This window comes from Pseudomyrmex gracilis, unplaced genomic scaffold, assembly GCF_002006095.1.
Source record: "Pseudomyrmex gracilis isolate BER0280 unplaced genomic scaffold, ASM200609v1 scaffold_0, whole genome shotgun sequence".
NCBI lineage: Eukaryota > Metazoa > Arthropoda > Insecta > Hymenoptera > Formicidae > Pseudomyrmex > Pseudomyrmex gracilis.
The window spans coordinates 4067162-4079981 of record NW_018020584.1 but is presented as its reverse complement, the minus strand read 5'-3'; the positions used below and the strand labels follow the sequence as shown (position 1 = coordinate 4079981).

The 12820-nt window shown below is 31.1% G+C and overlaps 4 protein-coding genes across 6 annotated transcripts in view; 2 read left to right on the top strand and 2 right to left on the bottom strand.

Moving 5' to 3' along the window:
- The first annotated feature begins 435 nt into the window (after window positions 1-435).
- LOC109864118 (serine hydrolase-like protein) lies at window positions 436-3799 on the top strand. The gene has a single exon (XM_020445037.1). It carries the CDS (start codon window positions 2774-2776, stop codon window positions 3668-3670), a length of 897 nt encoding a protein of 298 aa, XP_020300626.1. The 5' UTR covers window positions 436-2773; the 3' UTR covers window positions 3671-3799.
- Window positions 3800-3938: 139 nt separating this feature from the next.
- LOC109855746 (putative protein arginine N-methyltransferase 9) lies at window positions 3939-8106 on the bottom strand. Of its 3 annotated transcripts, none has more exons than XM_020430346.1 (8): window positions 7821-8106; window positions 7354-7634; window positions 7154-7280; window positions 6635-7036; window positions 5515-6513; window positions 5285-5429; window positions 4413-4514; window positions 3939-4327 (listed from the first exon to the last, which is right to left on the bottom strand). In XM_020430346.1, exons 2-8 carry the CDS (start codon window positions 7523-7525, stop codon window positions 3980-3982), a joined length of 2295 nt encoding a protein of 764 aa, XP_020285935.1. In that variant the 5' UTR covers window positions 7526-7634; window positions 7821-8106; the 3' UTR covers window positions 3939-3979. The 3 variants fall into 3 exon arrangements, with proteins under 3 accessions (XP_020285935.1, XP_020286024.1, XP_020286113.1); XM_020430435.1 differs by lacking the exon at window positions 7821-8106 and adding an exon at window positions 7704-7808; XM_020430524.1 differs by lacking the exons at window positions 7354-7634; window positions 7821-8106 and having other exon boundaries at window positions 6635-6962; window positions 7154-7229.
- A 543-nt stretch (window positions 8107-8649) lies between these two features.
- On the top strand, window positions 8650-11145 carry LOC109863837 (M-phase phosphoprotein 8). Its single transcript, XM_020444443.1, has 4 exons — window positions 8650-8826; window positions 8922-9092; window positions 9177-9309; window positions 9382-11145. The coding sequence occupies exons 1-4, from the start codon at window positions 8791-8793 to the stop codon at window positions 11040-11042; spliced, it is 2001 nt and encodes a 666-aa protein (XP_020300032.1). The 5' UTR covers window positions 8650-8790; the 3' UTR covers window positions 11043-11145.
- A 3-nt stretch (window positions 11146-11148) lies between these two features.
- LOC109863840 overlaps window positions 11149-12820 on the bottom strand; it is a 10349-nt gene continuing 8677 nt past the window's right edge. Inside the window, exons 5-8 of the mRNA XM_020444457.1 lie at window positions 12439-12619; window positions 12195-12358; window positions 11993-12110; window positions 11149-11807 (exon numbers count right to left, since the gene is read on the bottom strand). Coding sequence (XP_020300046.1) covers window positions 11460-11807; window positions 11993-12110; window positions 12195-12358; window positions 12439-12619 — 811 coding nt within the window. The 3' untranslated portion in view covers window positions 11149-11459. The remainder of the gene's footprint in view (window positions 11808-11992; window positions 12111-12194; window positions 12359-12438; window positions 12620-12820) is intronic.

Below are 12820 nucleotides of genomic sequence, written 5' to 3'. Positions count from 1 at the left end.
GTTTTTCTTAAATTTTTAGGCTTTATCCCATTCTTTACTATATTTCCTTTATTTCTGGAGAAGGATTTTTTATTCCGATTCATAGTTTTCACAAAAAAATGGAACTACGAAATGATGGTAAAACAGGACGGTTCAGCATCCTCTTAAGCTGGGTATACACATAGCGAACGAACGCCGAACAAACAGCGAGCGCGAACGTTCGGACATTCGCGTCAACAATAGCGAACAGCGAACAGCAACGAACAGCACGTATGCGCGCCCATATCGCGCACGAATTTTCTTTGATATACCGCCTCATGAGGGAACCGATCCGAATGCGAATCGAATGTTCTGTTCGCATTTGTTTTAGCGTCTACATCTGACGAATGATAATAACGAACGTTCGCGTTCGCTGTTCGTTCGGCGTTTGTTCGCTATGTGTATACCCAGCTTTATGTGTGATCTGCTACGGTTTTGGTGCATCGCAAACACTTGACAAAATTTATTTTCGATAAATTTAGTTATTAGGATGAATAAAAAATAAATATTACATATGTATATAAAATATGTAGCTTTTCATTGTGTTGGTGGCGCATTTATGTTGCATACTTATCACTTTTAATTCTTGAAGTTTTCTTATTCGTATTATCAGTTTGATCTTGTAACTTTAAAGTATAATTTTATGCAAATGAAATTTATGTACTGCAAACTTGCGCATATATTTAGCGCCAGGTTTTATTTTATCTGACATATAGTGTTGTACATGTACACGATTCCACACATTGTTTTTATCATTTTATATTTCGGTCAGAAGCAATTAATGATATATCTAACTTTACATATATAATAAGTAGTTCATTGATAGATAATGATTGACGATGTTTGAGGGAGTAATAATACATAGAATCATTAATAATGCATACAATCATAATTTACCATAATTTATTATGGAATCATAACTCACATAAGAATTTATAAAAAATTTTACGTCTTGTAGTTCTTAGTATGTACATAAATGTCTGACAATGAGATAATATATTGTTCTCATATTTGGTTTCTCGTATCAGCTTCTTTCTATAAATTCTTGAATTTTGATATATTTAGTCAGAAACTTCAAAATCAATTTCATTCAAAATAATTCCTATTTCCAGCTATTTTTCTTTTTTGTTTAAACTTTTTCTTCTTATTATAAATTTTTGTAAGTTTTTTTTATGAAAACAAAAGTTTAATTATGTGCTGTAATTATATGCTGTAAAACTGAGACCTAAGTGGCTTATTATAATAACAAATGATGAAAATAGTCAAAGATAAAAAAAAGACGATCATATGCACATCTACATGCGGATTTACATACACATTTACATACATGCTGTTTGAAACTATTTGCTTTGTTTTTTTATCGCAAGAAATATACGTATAAACAGGATTTGTCGCATCAAATGTTAGTCGATTTTCTGCAGACACAGGGTTTAACTTTCTCATATTACCAAAGTATATTTCATTATGTTTGATAGCTGAACATTTCACAAAGGATTGTTTTTATATTTCTCACGGACTCTTATAACATATAAAAGGTACTGTAATTAATTTATGACTCCGTTCCGATATGTATAACCAATACTGGAAATCGATAAAACATATAACGTAAAAAGTACAGGTTTTTAAATACTGGCAGTGAATGTCGGAACGCAGCCTATATATTTACTAGACGTATAAAAATTTCTCCTTACTTTAAGGATATACTTTTAAAGATTAACTTTGAAGAAAAAAAATCGTACGACTGTCTGTTTTTTTACAATAAGATACGCGAATAAGAAATATATATTCAATAGACGATCTGCTTTTCACTCGTTGCTTATCGTTTGTTCTAATGAAGGTTTTTCACAAGAAAAATGCACTGTCATTATATGACCTTTTTTCTGAAGCTACATAAGGCGTAACTGATAAGTGAAACGATGCGCATTAATAGCGACAGTAGTACGTCACATTGCTGTGTCTTTGACAAATTTTATTCTTCGGAAGAACAAATGTTAAACGCTGGCTTATTATCGCATATAGTGTTTGTGTAACAGTTTGCTAAACAATAGTGCAACATAATACTACTGTCATTATGCCGTCACTCCCTATAATCCCGTAACTCCAAAAACGCAAATTTTAGAGATCAGTTTAAAGATTTAAAACTTCATATGTTTCCCTAGTTAAGAGATTCTTTTGGTTTAAAAATTTTACCTTATGAATAATTTTTAAAAATATTTGTTGATCATAAAGAACATGACTTTCTAAGTTTCACTATATGCAATAAACTGAAAATCCCGTATGTGACACTTATGTAATTATACGTAAGGAGTAACGATGCATCGTTTTGGATACTTATCAATCACTCCGCGTATCTTTAATCTTTTAAAAGCTCGTATCAGATTATAGATTAGGACTGAAATTTGAGATTGGATTGAAATGTGATCAAAATTTCAATAAACTTGAGATTAGGTTTTTTATATATTTTGATTGGATTAAATTGAAATTCCACTATTAAAGAGCTTAAACAGATATCTTGTATGTATAATATGACCGGCTTTCTCCCCCCCAAAGAGGCCGATCTAGCACAATTTGTTAACAGTTTGCTTATAGTGCTGAAATAATAGAGTAGTAATCGCGAGATTGCCTTATCATATGTAAATAATTTTTTGTAATGCTATTTATTTCAGAATAATAAAATACAACTACTCTATAAATATATGTGTGAGAAAAAAATATATATATATATTAAATAAAGGAAACACACATATCATCAAGAATGGCAAAAGTACAATTTGAAGAGATAAAACTTATTGTACCTTGGGGTCATGTTGCTGCCAGAACATATGGTTCTCGCGCTGGAGAACCAGTATTAATGGTGCATGGTCGTGAAGATAATGCGGGAACATTCACTAGATTAATGAAATATTTACCAATGGAATCCTTTTATTATGTGTGCATAGATTTACCTGGCCATGGATGGTCATCACACTTCCCATCCTGGATGACACTAAGTTGTGTAGAATATGCAAACGCATTGCACTTTATTCTTAAGGCGCTACAGTGGCAAACCTGTATTTATATAGGACATAGTATGGGAGCGCAAATAGGTATCATTTTTAGTGTTATAGAACCTCACAGACTTAAAAAACTAATTTGTCTTGATGGGTTTCTTTTTATACATAAACAATTTGATAAAGATACCTTTATAAATTACTACAAACAACAATATGCGTATATGTTAAAAGGCAGTAGCAATGTAAAGCCACCATCTTATACTAAAGAGGAAATTTTATATGCTTTTAAGAATAAGAGATTAGGCAACTTGAATTCAGAAGCTGCAGATGCATTATTTGAACGTGCAGCTACAGAAGTAAATGGAAAGTATATACTCAATAGAGATGTACGAACAAAAAATTATCCTTTCCTGCATTTGAATCTTGACGAATGCAGACAGATAAATTGCAGAATTTCGGCTCCCCTATATATGTTTATTGCATCTGAAAGTGCTTTAACTATAGGAGATACATTCTTCCAAAAAATGAAAAACGAAGTTCAAGTACCGATTACGAACTTTAAAATAAACGGGAATCATGATGTTCACAATAATAATCCTGAAAAAATTGCTCCATATTTATGTGAAGTATTAAATACTGGAGAGAAATCAAAGTTATAATATATGGGAAAGGTATATAAAAAATTGTTATTGGTATTGTTATTATATATTAGTTATATATAAACTTTTGAATAATATGTGAATATACACATTATATACATATTATACAAATTCAAATTGTAATACATATGAAAAAGTGTATTATAAATTATTTTGTACAAAAATATTTATATATAATAAATAGTTGTATATAATAAATTGTATTTTTTGTCAAAGTTGTACTTTACACACACATGTACAAACACACACACACACACAAGAAATCGTATAAAATTATAAAATATAGTTTAATATTCTTCCTGTAAACTTTTACAAATTTAATAATGAAATTTTCACTAAACCTTTCATTTGATAGATTTTAACCTTTACTTCTTTGTCTCTCAAAATAATGTTTTTTAATTCATCTTCAAAAACGATTGCGGTATGATTCATAAAGGAGTTGTTTTTTTTCGTGTCATGTGTATGGTCCGAATCAAGTAGAATTTTGTACCAACATATCAAAGCATTTGGTAAAGTTTTCACGTTTGTGCTATCTATTTTTCCAAAGTTTACAAGTGCTTCGGTAGTTTCCATCTCATTTATTTCTATCAGCTTTCGTGCCTCGGATGATACTTCACACGAATACAAACTTAAATTCAAATCAAACACTTGATCGATCTGCAACAATACACCACAGAAATAACATTTTTATGCAAACCGATGTGGTTTTAATCTGAAGTAAAACAATCCTTTGCCAACTTACTTTATATTTATTAATATATTCTGCAATTTTGTAATTTGTACTTTGATTTATTTCATCAGGTATATTACGTGGTATATGTAGATCGTCTTCGCTTTCCGAGCTCTGAAAAAAAAAGTTTTCTTTTATATATTTATAAAATATATAAACGTTTTTCTTCTCTTAGTATTTTTAAGGTTTCTCAATAATCTTGAGAGCGTCAAGTTTGATTTGACAATAGTGATGTTAATCGTTATGAGAACTAAGTTAAGAATCGAAAAAACGACAAAGTCTTATGCGTTGTTTATATCTTTTGCACTTAGAATATATATACACATGTAAAATTACTTTTCATACAAACGAAACTTTGGTGTATTTTTTCTTGCTTCTAACATATCAATTTAAGATGGCGACAGAAATATTGAGACCTTAATTTTTAATAAAATTGTTTTATATATCTCTTTTTTATATTAAATTATCTATGTAAGATATACAGGGTGTTTCAGAACTATGGGATCAAACTTCTAGGGGTTATTCAGTGCAACAGTAGAAAACATTTGAGTATAGGGACCCATGTCCGGAAAAGTGTCACTACCGCACTACGGCCCTAAGACGCGTTAAAATTTAGAAAGACGATGAATTGCCTAAATAGNCGCGTCTTAGGGCCGTAGTGCGGTAGTGACACTTTTCCGGACATGGGTCCCTATACTCAAATGTTTTCTACTGTTGCACTGAATAACCCCTAGAAGTTTGATCCCATAGTTCTGAAACACCCTGTATATACAAGTGACAAAAATCAAATTGTATCATAGCATGAAAAAAATCGCCTTTTTTCTCGCATGATACTTGATTCTCGTTGTTATATACATTTAAAATTGTATTAAAATTTATTGTACCGTGTCAGTATAAACAAAACGAGATGATCTTTGAAGATTCGCATCTTGTACACAAACCATATTAGGTAAGTCTTCAGAATACACTAATTGTCCAATAAGAAAAACTTTTTCTGGCAGTAACACGCCGTTTGGGTTAAGTAAGTGCCTGAAAATAGTGATAGCAAATTTTTAACACATAAAGATTGTCACAGTATAAGCGTACAATAAATATATACAGTATATATAAATACTTGAAAATTTCGTAACAGCAATTCTGATCGTCTTTCAATTCACCCTTCATATCAAAATTGTGAACAAATATAGAATCTAGAGAAACTTGAATTTCGTCATAGCTTGATATCGCATATACTTTGTTTTCAAGTCCGTTATTTCGAGCTATTTGTTCAACGAGAGACTTGAGCCTTGAATCATCAGTTTTATAGTACAAAATTTCACTATCTTTACATTCTTTTAAAAGTGTTAGTCCGTAAATTGGAAAAGGCGAGGTATCCAAAATATATTGAATTTTTCTACTTGCTTGGTGTCTACTTATTTCGATGAGCAATTTGATGTAACTGAAGTCATTCAGAAAGACAATCATTTCCTTTGGCAGACGATATACTTTATATAATTCACAATCAATTAGATTGTTTTTTCTGTTATAAGAACATTTCAGTCTGCTGTTAGACATTTCCGCCTTTATCGTCAAGAAATCGTTTTCAGAACATGTGATGGGTATCGTCGGGAAAACCGCGAGTTGCCAACAGGATTCTCCATCCGAGGAATTTAGCGTAATCTTCTCGTCTAAATGCAATTCAAACCAAGCAACCAGACCGTCTATCATACCAGTGTACCTGCACTTTGCTTCCAACATCTGTTTTATTCCATCCTTGCAATAAAATTCTTGCAATTCTAATAAATTATTAAAATTTATGTTAAAGAGCACTTTTGGCTCTGTAATGTAATTAATTTGAACTTTTGCCAGATTTTCTGTATCGTAATATTCATCGTCCGATAATACACATATATTGGCAAAACTTAAAGGACAGTTATTCGACAGTTTGTCAAAAATCATTGATGATTTGTGTCTAATATATTCACATTCAATAGCTGCTACATACACTGTCGCGCTCATAGGTACTATCATACCATCGGAATCCAGAATACTCATATGCATTTTAATCATAGATGGAATCACAAGTTCTCCAAATAATCCAGCATCAAAAGTTTCGGTCACTATCAATTTTACTCTAAAATTGTATTTTTTTTTTATTTTAATGTTAAATCATACTTTTATACTTAATAAATTTGCATAATGTTAAAATAAATATATAATACAAACATATGTTGCTACTTTGTAATCATACAAACCTTTCTGGAATATCTGAAGGTATTTCAAGTTCAAATGACGATTTCGGTATTAATTTTATATCGCTAACATTGTTAGATTCAAACACATTCTTTGCAATTTGTGTCATTACTTCAGAGCATTCGCATGCATAAACTTTTTTAGCTCCTGCATCTTTTGCATAGAGACTCAAGAGACCTGTTCCTGTTCCCACATCCAATACAGTATTATATCCTTGATTAATTCTTCTGCGTATGGCATGCTCAAAAGCACTATTTCTCTTCTTGTCATTGAGCATTGTAAAATGCCATCTATCCACTGCCATACTGTATGCATTTTGCAAATTTCGTTCTGCTGGTAAAAAGTTGGAATTGACTTTTAGAGCTTTTTTCAAATATTCTATTGCTTTTAACGGATCACTATTTCTGTAAAGTATATGCAACATTTTTTGAATCTTTATATAAAAAAATACAACAATTATCATGATAGTCAAAAACATTAATTAAGTGATATTAAATACACAAAGTAAAACTTATATATACCTCAATAAATGAGCAGCAAAATTATTTAACATGCGAGGATTGTTTGGATAAATATCCAAGGAATGTTTGTAACACTGTATAACAGCTGTAAATCTGTTTCTTTCTGCTAATTGTATACCCCATTCACCTAAAAACTGTTATTGTTAGTATTGTTATACGATAGTAAGAATATTCTATTGAGTATATATTATATTTCTTACATAGTACATCTGTAAATTGTTCTTCAATTTCTGACCTTCTTGCAGGACACAATTCTGCTACAGCAATATAACATGCATAAGCTTTACCAATATTTCCAATCCTGTCGTATTCCTTAGCTTGTTGCAATGCCTTTTTCAATATTTTATTTACTTCTGCTTGCATTTTGTACATTAATGTTTTTTAATTTATTGCATTATACTAGTAGTTTTCATTTGCTTTGCTGTTTTAAAAATTTTAGAATTCATATAATTTCTCACTCTTTTTTCTCATCATCTCTCCACTAAAACACAATTATTGATATTTATAATTTTGTTGCCAGTTTTAAAAAAAATAAACAAAAAAAGCTAACCCTAGTACAGTCACACACTTCTTTTTGAGAGAAATTTAGTTGCTTGATTAATACATTTAGTTTGTTTAAACACTTATTTATATGCTTGAATATAAATGTAAACAGTATTCTGCTTACTTTGTAATTCACTTTAGGTGTTTTTTAGATTATCTCATCATGTATATACCGCAAAGTTTTAAATCATGCAAATTTGATTCCTTTACATCTATTTTCATTTACATCACGTTTTTCTAATTATTAGAGTGACAGTGCACTTTTATACATTTATTTACATTAATACACATATGCGTACTACAATAATAATAATAAAATACACACTGTCTACATAGTACGGAACGAAATCAAAACAAGTTGTGCGCTTTTACCCGCTGGATCGGTTCGATACGTATCGACAAGTCACTCGTGGACATCGCTACGTAGTTTCAATGTGCACCACCCGTGGACATGCGCCAGTTTCCTGCCGGAAAAGTGATTACACATTCTCTTATGAGCCTGGCCGCTCTCAGGCTTCTCTCTGGTCATAGAAATGTTTAATGTATTCACTAGAAGTTCCTAAAATGGCGTGTGGACTAACTTAATTCAGTCCACTAAGCCATTTTTGCACCAAATCATGAGTCATAGAAAAAACAATGTGTTTTGTGTTTAAAATGTTTCCCGAGACGGACACATTAAAGATTATATATGGAAAAACAAGAATCTGAAAAAAAGTGGTGTTGCATCAGCCGTACCGGTTAGATGTGCGTAGTTACGCTTAGATATTTTTGGACAATCTTCGGTGTTTTTACACCGATTTCTTCAGTTTATCAGTATTTTTAACGAACGTACAACTCCGTGGCTTGTACCCAAACCACGGTTTAGAACCTGTGTCACGATTCCTAAAGACTTAGAATGGCGTATGGACTAGCTTGAAACGGTCCTTTGAGCCATATATGCACCAAACCAAAGATTATATATGTCCTTTCAACGCTACATTTGCGTGCTAAAACACTCAACATAGAGTTGAAAAAGCACATAAAATATTTATAAAATCTCAAATTTCGTGCAGAAAGGTAAAGATACAAACTGAAAGAAAAAAACTTATATAAAGATGCCTGCAACTAAAAACAGCACATGTAGAAGTGAGGTGAATGTTAATATATATTACTTTAAATTATACAAGAATTTTATTGTATACTTTATTGTACAATTTTTTTATCTTGAAAATAATTTTGTGTTTAGGCACACAGTAGTTTTTCTTCTTACTCGTCTTCATCTTCAGATGAAGAAATTGATGCAAGTGATTTGAAACCAATTAAGGAATATTTGTCCAATCGTAAGGAATTAGCTCGTCAACTTTTTAAATCTGTCAAACCAGAAAAGATACGCATGATGTTGCCTCAAGTGTTGAAGGTAAGAATTACAATATTTAAGAAAATTTATATAAAAATTATATATATTTGAAGTATAAATAACTGTTATTTATTGCTTATGCAGCACATGGACTTTACTGAATTAGAAGAGTGGTGTGTGAGTGAATTGAGCGGTATGTCTAAAGCTCGAATAGTATCTATATTAAATGGAAAACCCATGTTGGAATCCTCAGACACAAGTGAATCAGAAGATTCAGGTAATGCTTAAATAGTGAATATTTTAACATGAGTTCAATATGTAAAATTATTTTATTTTATTTTTTTAATAGGACCATCTTTAGAAATTATCTCTGACACAGAAGAATGGACAGATGATGATATGTCTAAAAAAGGAACTGATAAGGGAAAGAAAAAGGATAAAATAAAGCTCAAAGGAAAGGCAAGAAGTAATAATAAGAAAAATGAGGACAAAACTAACGTAAAATTAAAAACCATAATTAAAAGTGATAATAGCACTAAAGATGTTACTATTCAAAAGGAGAATGACAAAAATAAAGAAAAAGAGGGAGATAGTTTGTTGGATTTATTGGAACTTGAAATGAGAGCTCGTGCAATAAGAGCTCTAATACGAAAAGAGGAAGACATAATTCCAACTGCTAATTCAGAACAAACTAACAATGAAACATTAGAAAATAAAATTAAAACGGCTCAAGATGACGCCAAGGCAAAAGAAAATTGCCGAAAACAGTTAGAAAGAATTATCAGTGAACAACAAAGATTAGGCGAAGACGAAGATGTTGTTTTAGTGGTTCAACCAACCCCAATTGTGGAGTTGTCCAGTGACAGTGACAATGAAACTTGCAAAAAAGCACAAGAAAATCAAAATGCAGAAAAATGTACAACAGAAACCGGAAAATCTGCTGAAGATTCTAATGATAATACAAAAAATTCCAACAAGACTAACTTGCATCACTCAAAAGAAAACAGTATTGCTAAGACGGACTTAAATATTAAGAGTGAAGCAAGTACATTGATGCCTGAAAGAAGTATAGATATAAAAAACAATACGTTATCGATATCAATCTCTTCAGAGAACGTTGCGGAAAAACGAAAGAAATCGAAGAAAAAATCGCATACAAAATTACAGTCTGCATCTACTATCAGACACTCGTCGAAATCAAAGCAGATTAGTACTACTGAGGACACAGAACTATCGAGTAAAGCAGACGATACGAATGTTGAACAGCAAATAAATACCTCGGAAGAAAACACGATTATCGAAGAAGGAGAAATTACGACAGATGAAAAAATAATCAAGAAAAATAAAGTTGAAGAAGAGAAGTCGACAGATTTAGACGAGATAATTGAATTGGATGATTACTGCGATGTGGAAATAGGAAACTGCGAGGAAGATAAGACTCCAGAAAGAAGTACCACACCTTCCGAAGCACACAAGCAATCTACATCTCAAGTTAATGAAGCACAAACGAACAGTACGGCAGAAACTTGGGTATCACGATATTATCAAACTGATGACGTTCAAAACGTAATAAAAGAATCGAAGATACAGTCGGAAATACGAAAACGTTTAAGAGAACGGCAAAGGTTATCGAAACTAAGTAAATCGCCAAGTTTAAGTTCACCGTCTTCGCAGTCGTCAACAACTGATGTTACATTCGAAAAGGCTCCGACGGGATCTGTGGAGGAATATTTAGCCTTAAAGCGTGCAATGAACACAACTGTTAACGTTAGTAATGATAATACGATTCAGGATAATCCTGCACCTGTTAATCTTTCTGACACAACCAGTAGCATTGTCATTACCAACATTACCGCGAAGGAAAGCTCAGTAGAGCAACAAGATGAAAATACTTCTTCCAGTCAAGAATGTGTAGATTACGATGCACAAAGAGCACCTACTTCCGAAACGACTGTTGCTGTTGAAATTACAGAAGAAAATATTTGTACAGAAACCGAAGTAAATGTCTGATCACAATCCGATCAGTTTTAAGTATATAGGTAAATTTTATTTAATTATTATATACTAGATTTAGAGAAAGAAAAAAAGACCATCAGACATTTTTACATTTAATGCTGCGGTTTTTTGGAGAGCGCGGAGTATTGCGTCATTCTATCTTTATTTTGCAATTAATGATTGATAAAGATAGAATGAACAATAGCGCGCTTCCCAAACACAGTCTATGTATATTATTCTATATGATTTGTAAAATGTGATACTTGAAAATAAAAAAAAAAAAAGTGTTCACATTCAGACAACATAAATCAAATTTGTATTAGTTACACACTTTATTTGTATTAGTTACAATAGACGGATGCGCAAATTTTTATTCTAAAATCATGTATAAATTAATCGTTACATGTCGTCATATGCAGAAATTTATTATGTTTACAAAATCGAAAGTATATATTTCGTTATCTTTTTTTGATTTTCGTCATAACCTTTACATAATTGGTTTACTTGTTTCTTAATTATATCTTTGATTTTAATTTCAATAGCTTCAACAATTTTGTTTCGCCACATTTTCGTCAACCAGGTCATTGTCGTAGATGTTAGTCTACTAAGAAAGCCCAAGCCGGTCATTTTCAGATTAAGATTTCCAAATTCTGTTATTTTGATAGAGTCTATATTCATATTGCACATATCGTTGTAGTCGATAACGAATCTTATTGTTATCGCTAATCCATCAATGGTTCCTCTCATCTTGCCATTAATCGATATTAGACCAACATCAAGCTATATATTTTAGAATAAATATATATAAATTCAGATAAAATATATTTAAATATATAACTATAAGATATATAATATTTAAATTTTTTAATTATAAGTTTGTATAGAGTGTATATATATCTACTATTTTTTAATAACACACACACACATGCACATAACATGTATATAATTACAGTGTATATATTTACCTTGTAATAATCATAGTTGAATTTAGCTAAAGAAATTCCAAAACCAACTTGTACTATAATACGTGTTTTCTCGATATATATAATCGCATCGTCCGTTCTTTTTAGAGTCGAAAGATCCCTTGAAAAAATAGACATCTTGTTAAAGGAAATTTGTTATTACACAAAATATATATATATATTTTTTTTAATAATTAGTACTTACTCAAAAGTTCCATTATATGTTTTCAAATGATACTTTATTCCAAATCCTATGCTTTGTGTTTCTGTTACGTTAGGAATTTTGACTGCGAATTTACTATTTTGTTTAATGTACTTTATTATCTGTTGTAAAATAAAATTCACAACCGCATTTACGCTTATCTGTATCTAGACACAAAAATCAAGTTCACTCTGACGTGTACAATTAAATTAATTATAAATAAAAAATCGAATTAAGAGAGATTTACCTTATCACTCGATGTGGAAGAACGAAAATTACGAGATTCATTAATTACGTTAGGTTCATATTCATTGTATATATTGACATTTTGAAGTTTTGTCATTCTTATTCTCTCAAAAAGACGCTTTGCGGCACAAGACAGCGCGTCGTGAATGATCTTGTTCTCCACGGATTTTGATAAATTAGCGCTGAACATTCGACAGATAGATATGTTAGTTCTGATCAAAGTTCTCGTTTTATTTTAAAGTTATAAGAAAAGCACAAACCAGAGAGCCGCAGATCCAAGGTGGGAGTGGAAATAAATCGCAACAGCAGTCAATGTAAATTAAGTGGACGTTTCGATCCTTTTATTGTGGATCATTATCAACACTGTTTAAATTGAAAAAACA

What these genes read in the sequence shown, in the direction of transcription:
- LOC109864118 (XM_020445037.1), top strand. Translation starts at nt 2,774, where the DNA reads ATGGCAAAAGTACAATTTGAAGAGATAAAACTTATTGTACCTTGGGGT.
- LOC109855746 (XM_020430346.1), bottom strand. Translation starts at nt 7,525, where the DNA reads ATGTACAAAATGCAAGCAGAAGTAAATAAAATATTGAAAAAGGCATTG. An exon ending in ACAATTTACAGATGTACTAT is followed by an intron (nt 7,281 to 7,353) that starts GTAAGAAATATA and finishes AACAGTTTTTAG; the next exon opens with GTGAATGGGGTATACAATTA. An exon ending in CCTTCAGATATTCCAGAAAG is followed by an intron (nt 6,514 to 6,634) that starts GTTTGTATGATT and finishes ATACAATTTTAG; the next exon opens with AGTAAAATTGATAGTGACCG.
- LOC109863837 (XM_020444443.1), top strand. Translation starts at nt 8,791, where the DNA reads ATGCCTGCAACTAAAAACAGCACATGTAGAAGTGAG. An exon ending in ACAGCACATGTAGAAGTGAG is followed by an intron (nt 8,827 to 8,921) that starts GTGAATGTTAAT and finishes TTTTGTGTTTAG; the next exon opens with GCACACAGTAGTTTTTCTTC. An exon ending in AAGTGAATCAGAAGATTCAG is followed by an intron (nt 9,310 to 9,381) that starts GTAATGCTTAAA and finishes TTTTTTTAATAG; the next exon opens with GACCATCTTTAGAAATTATC.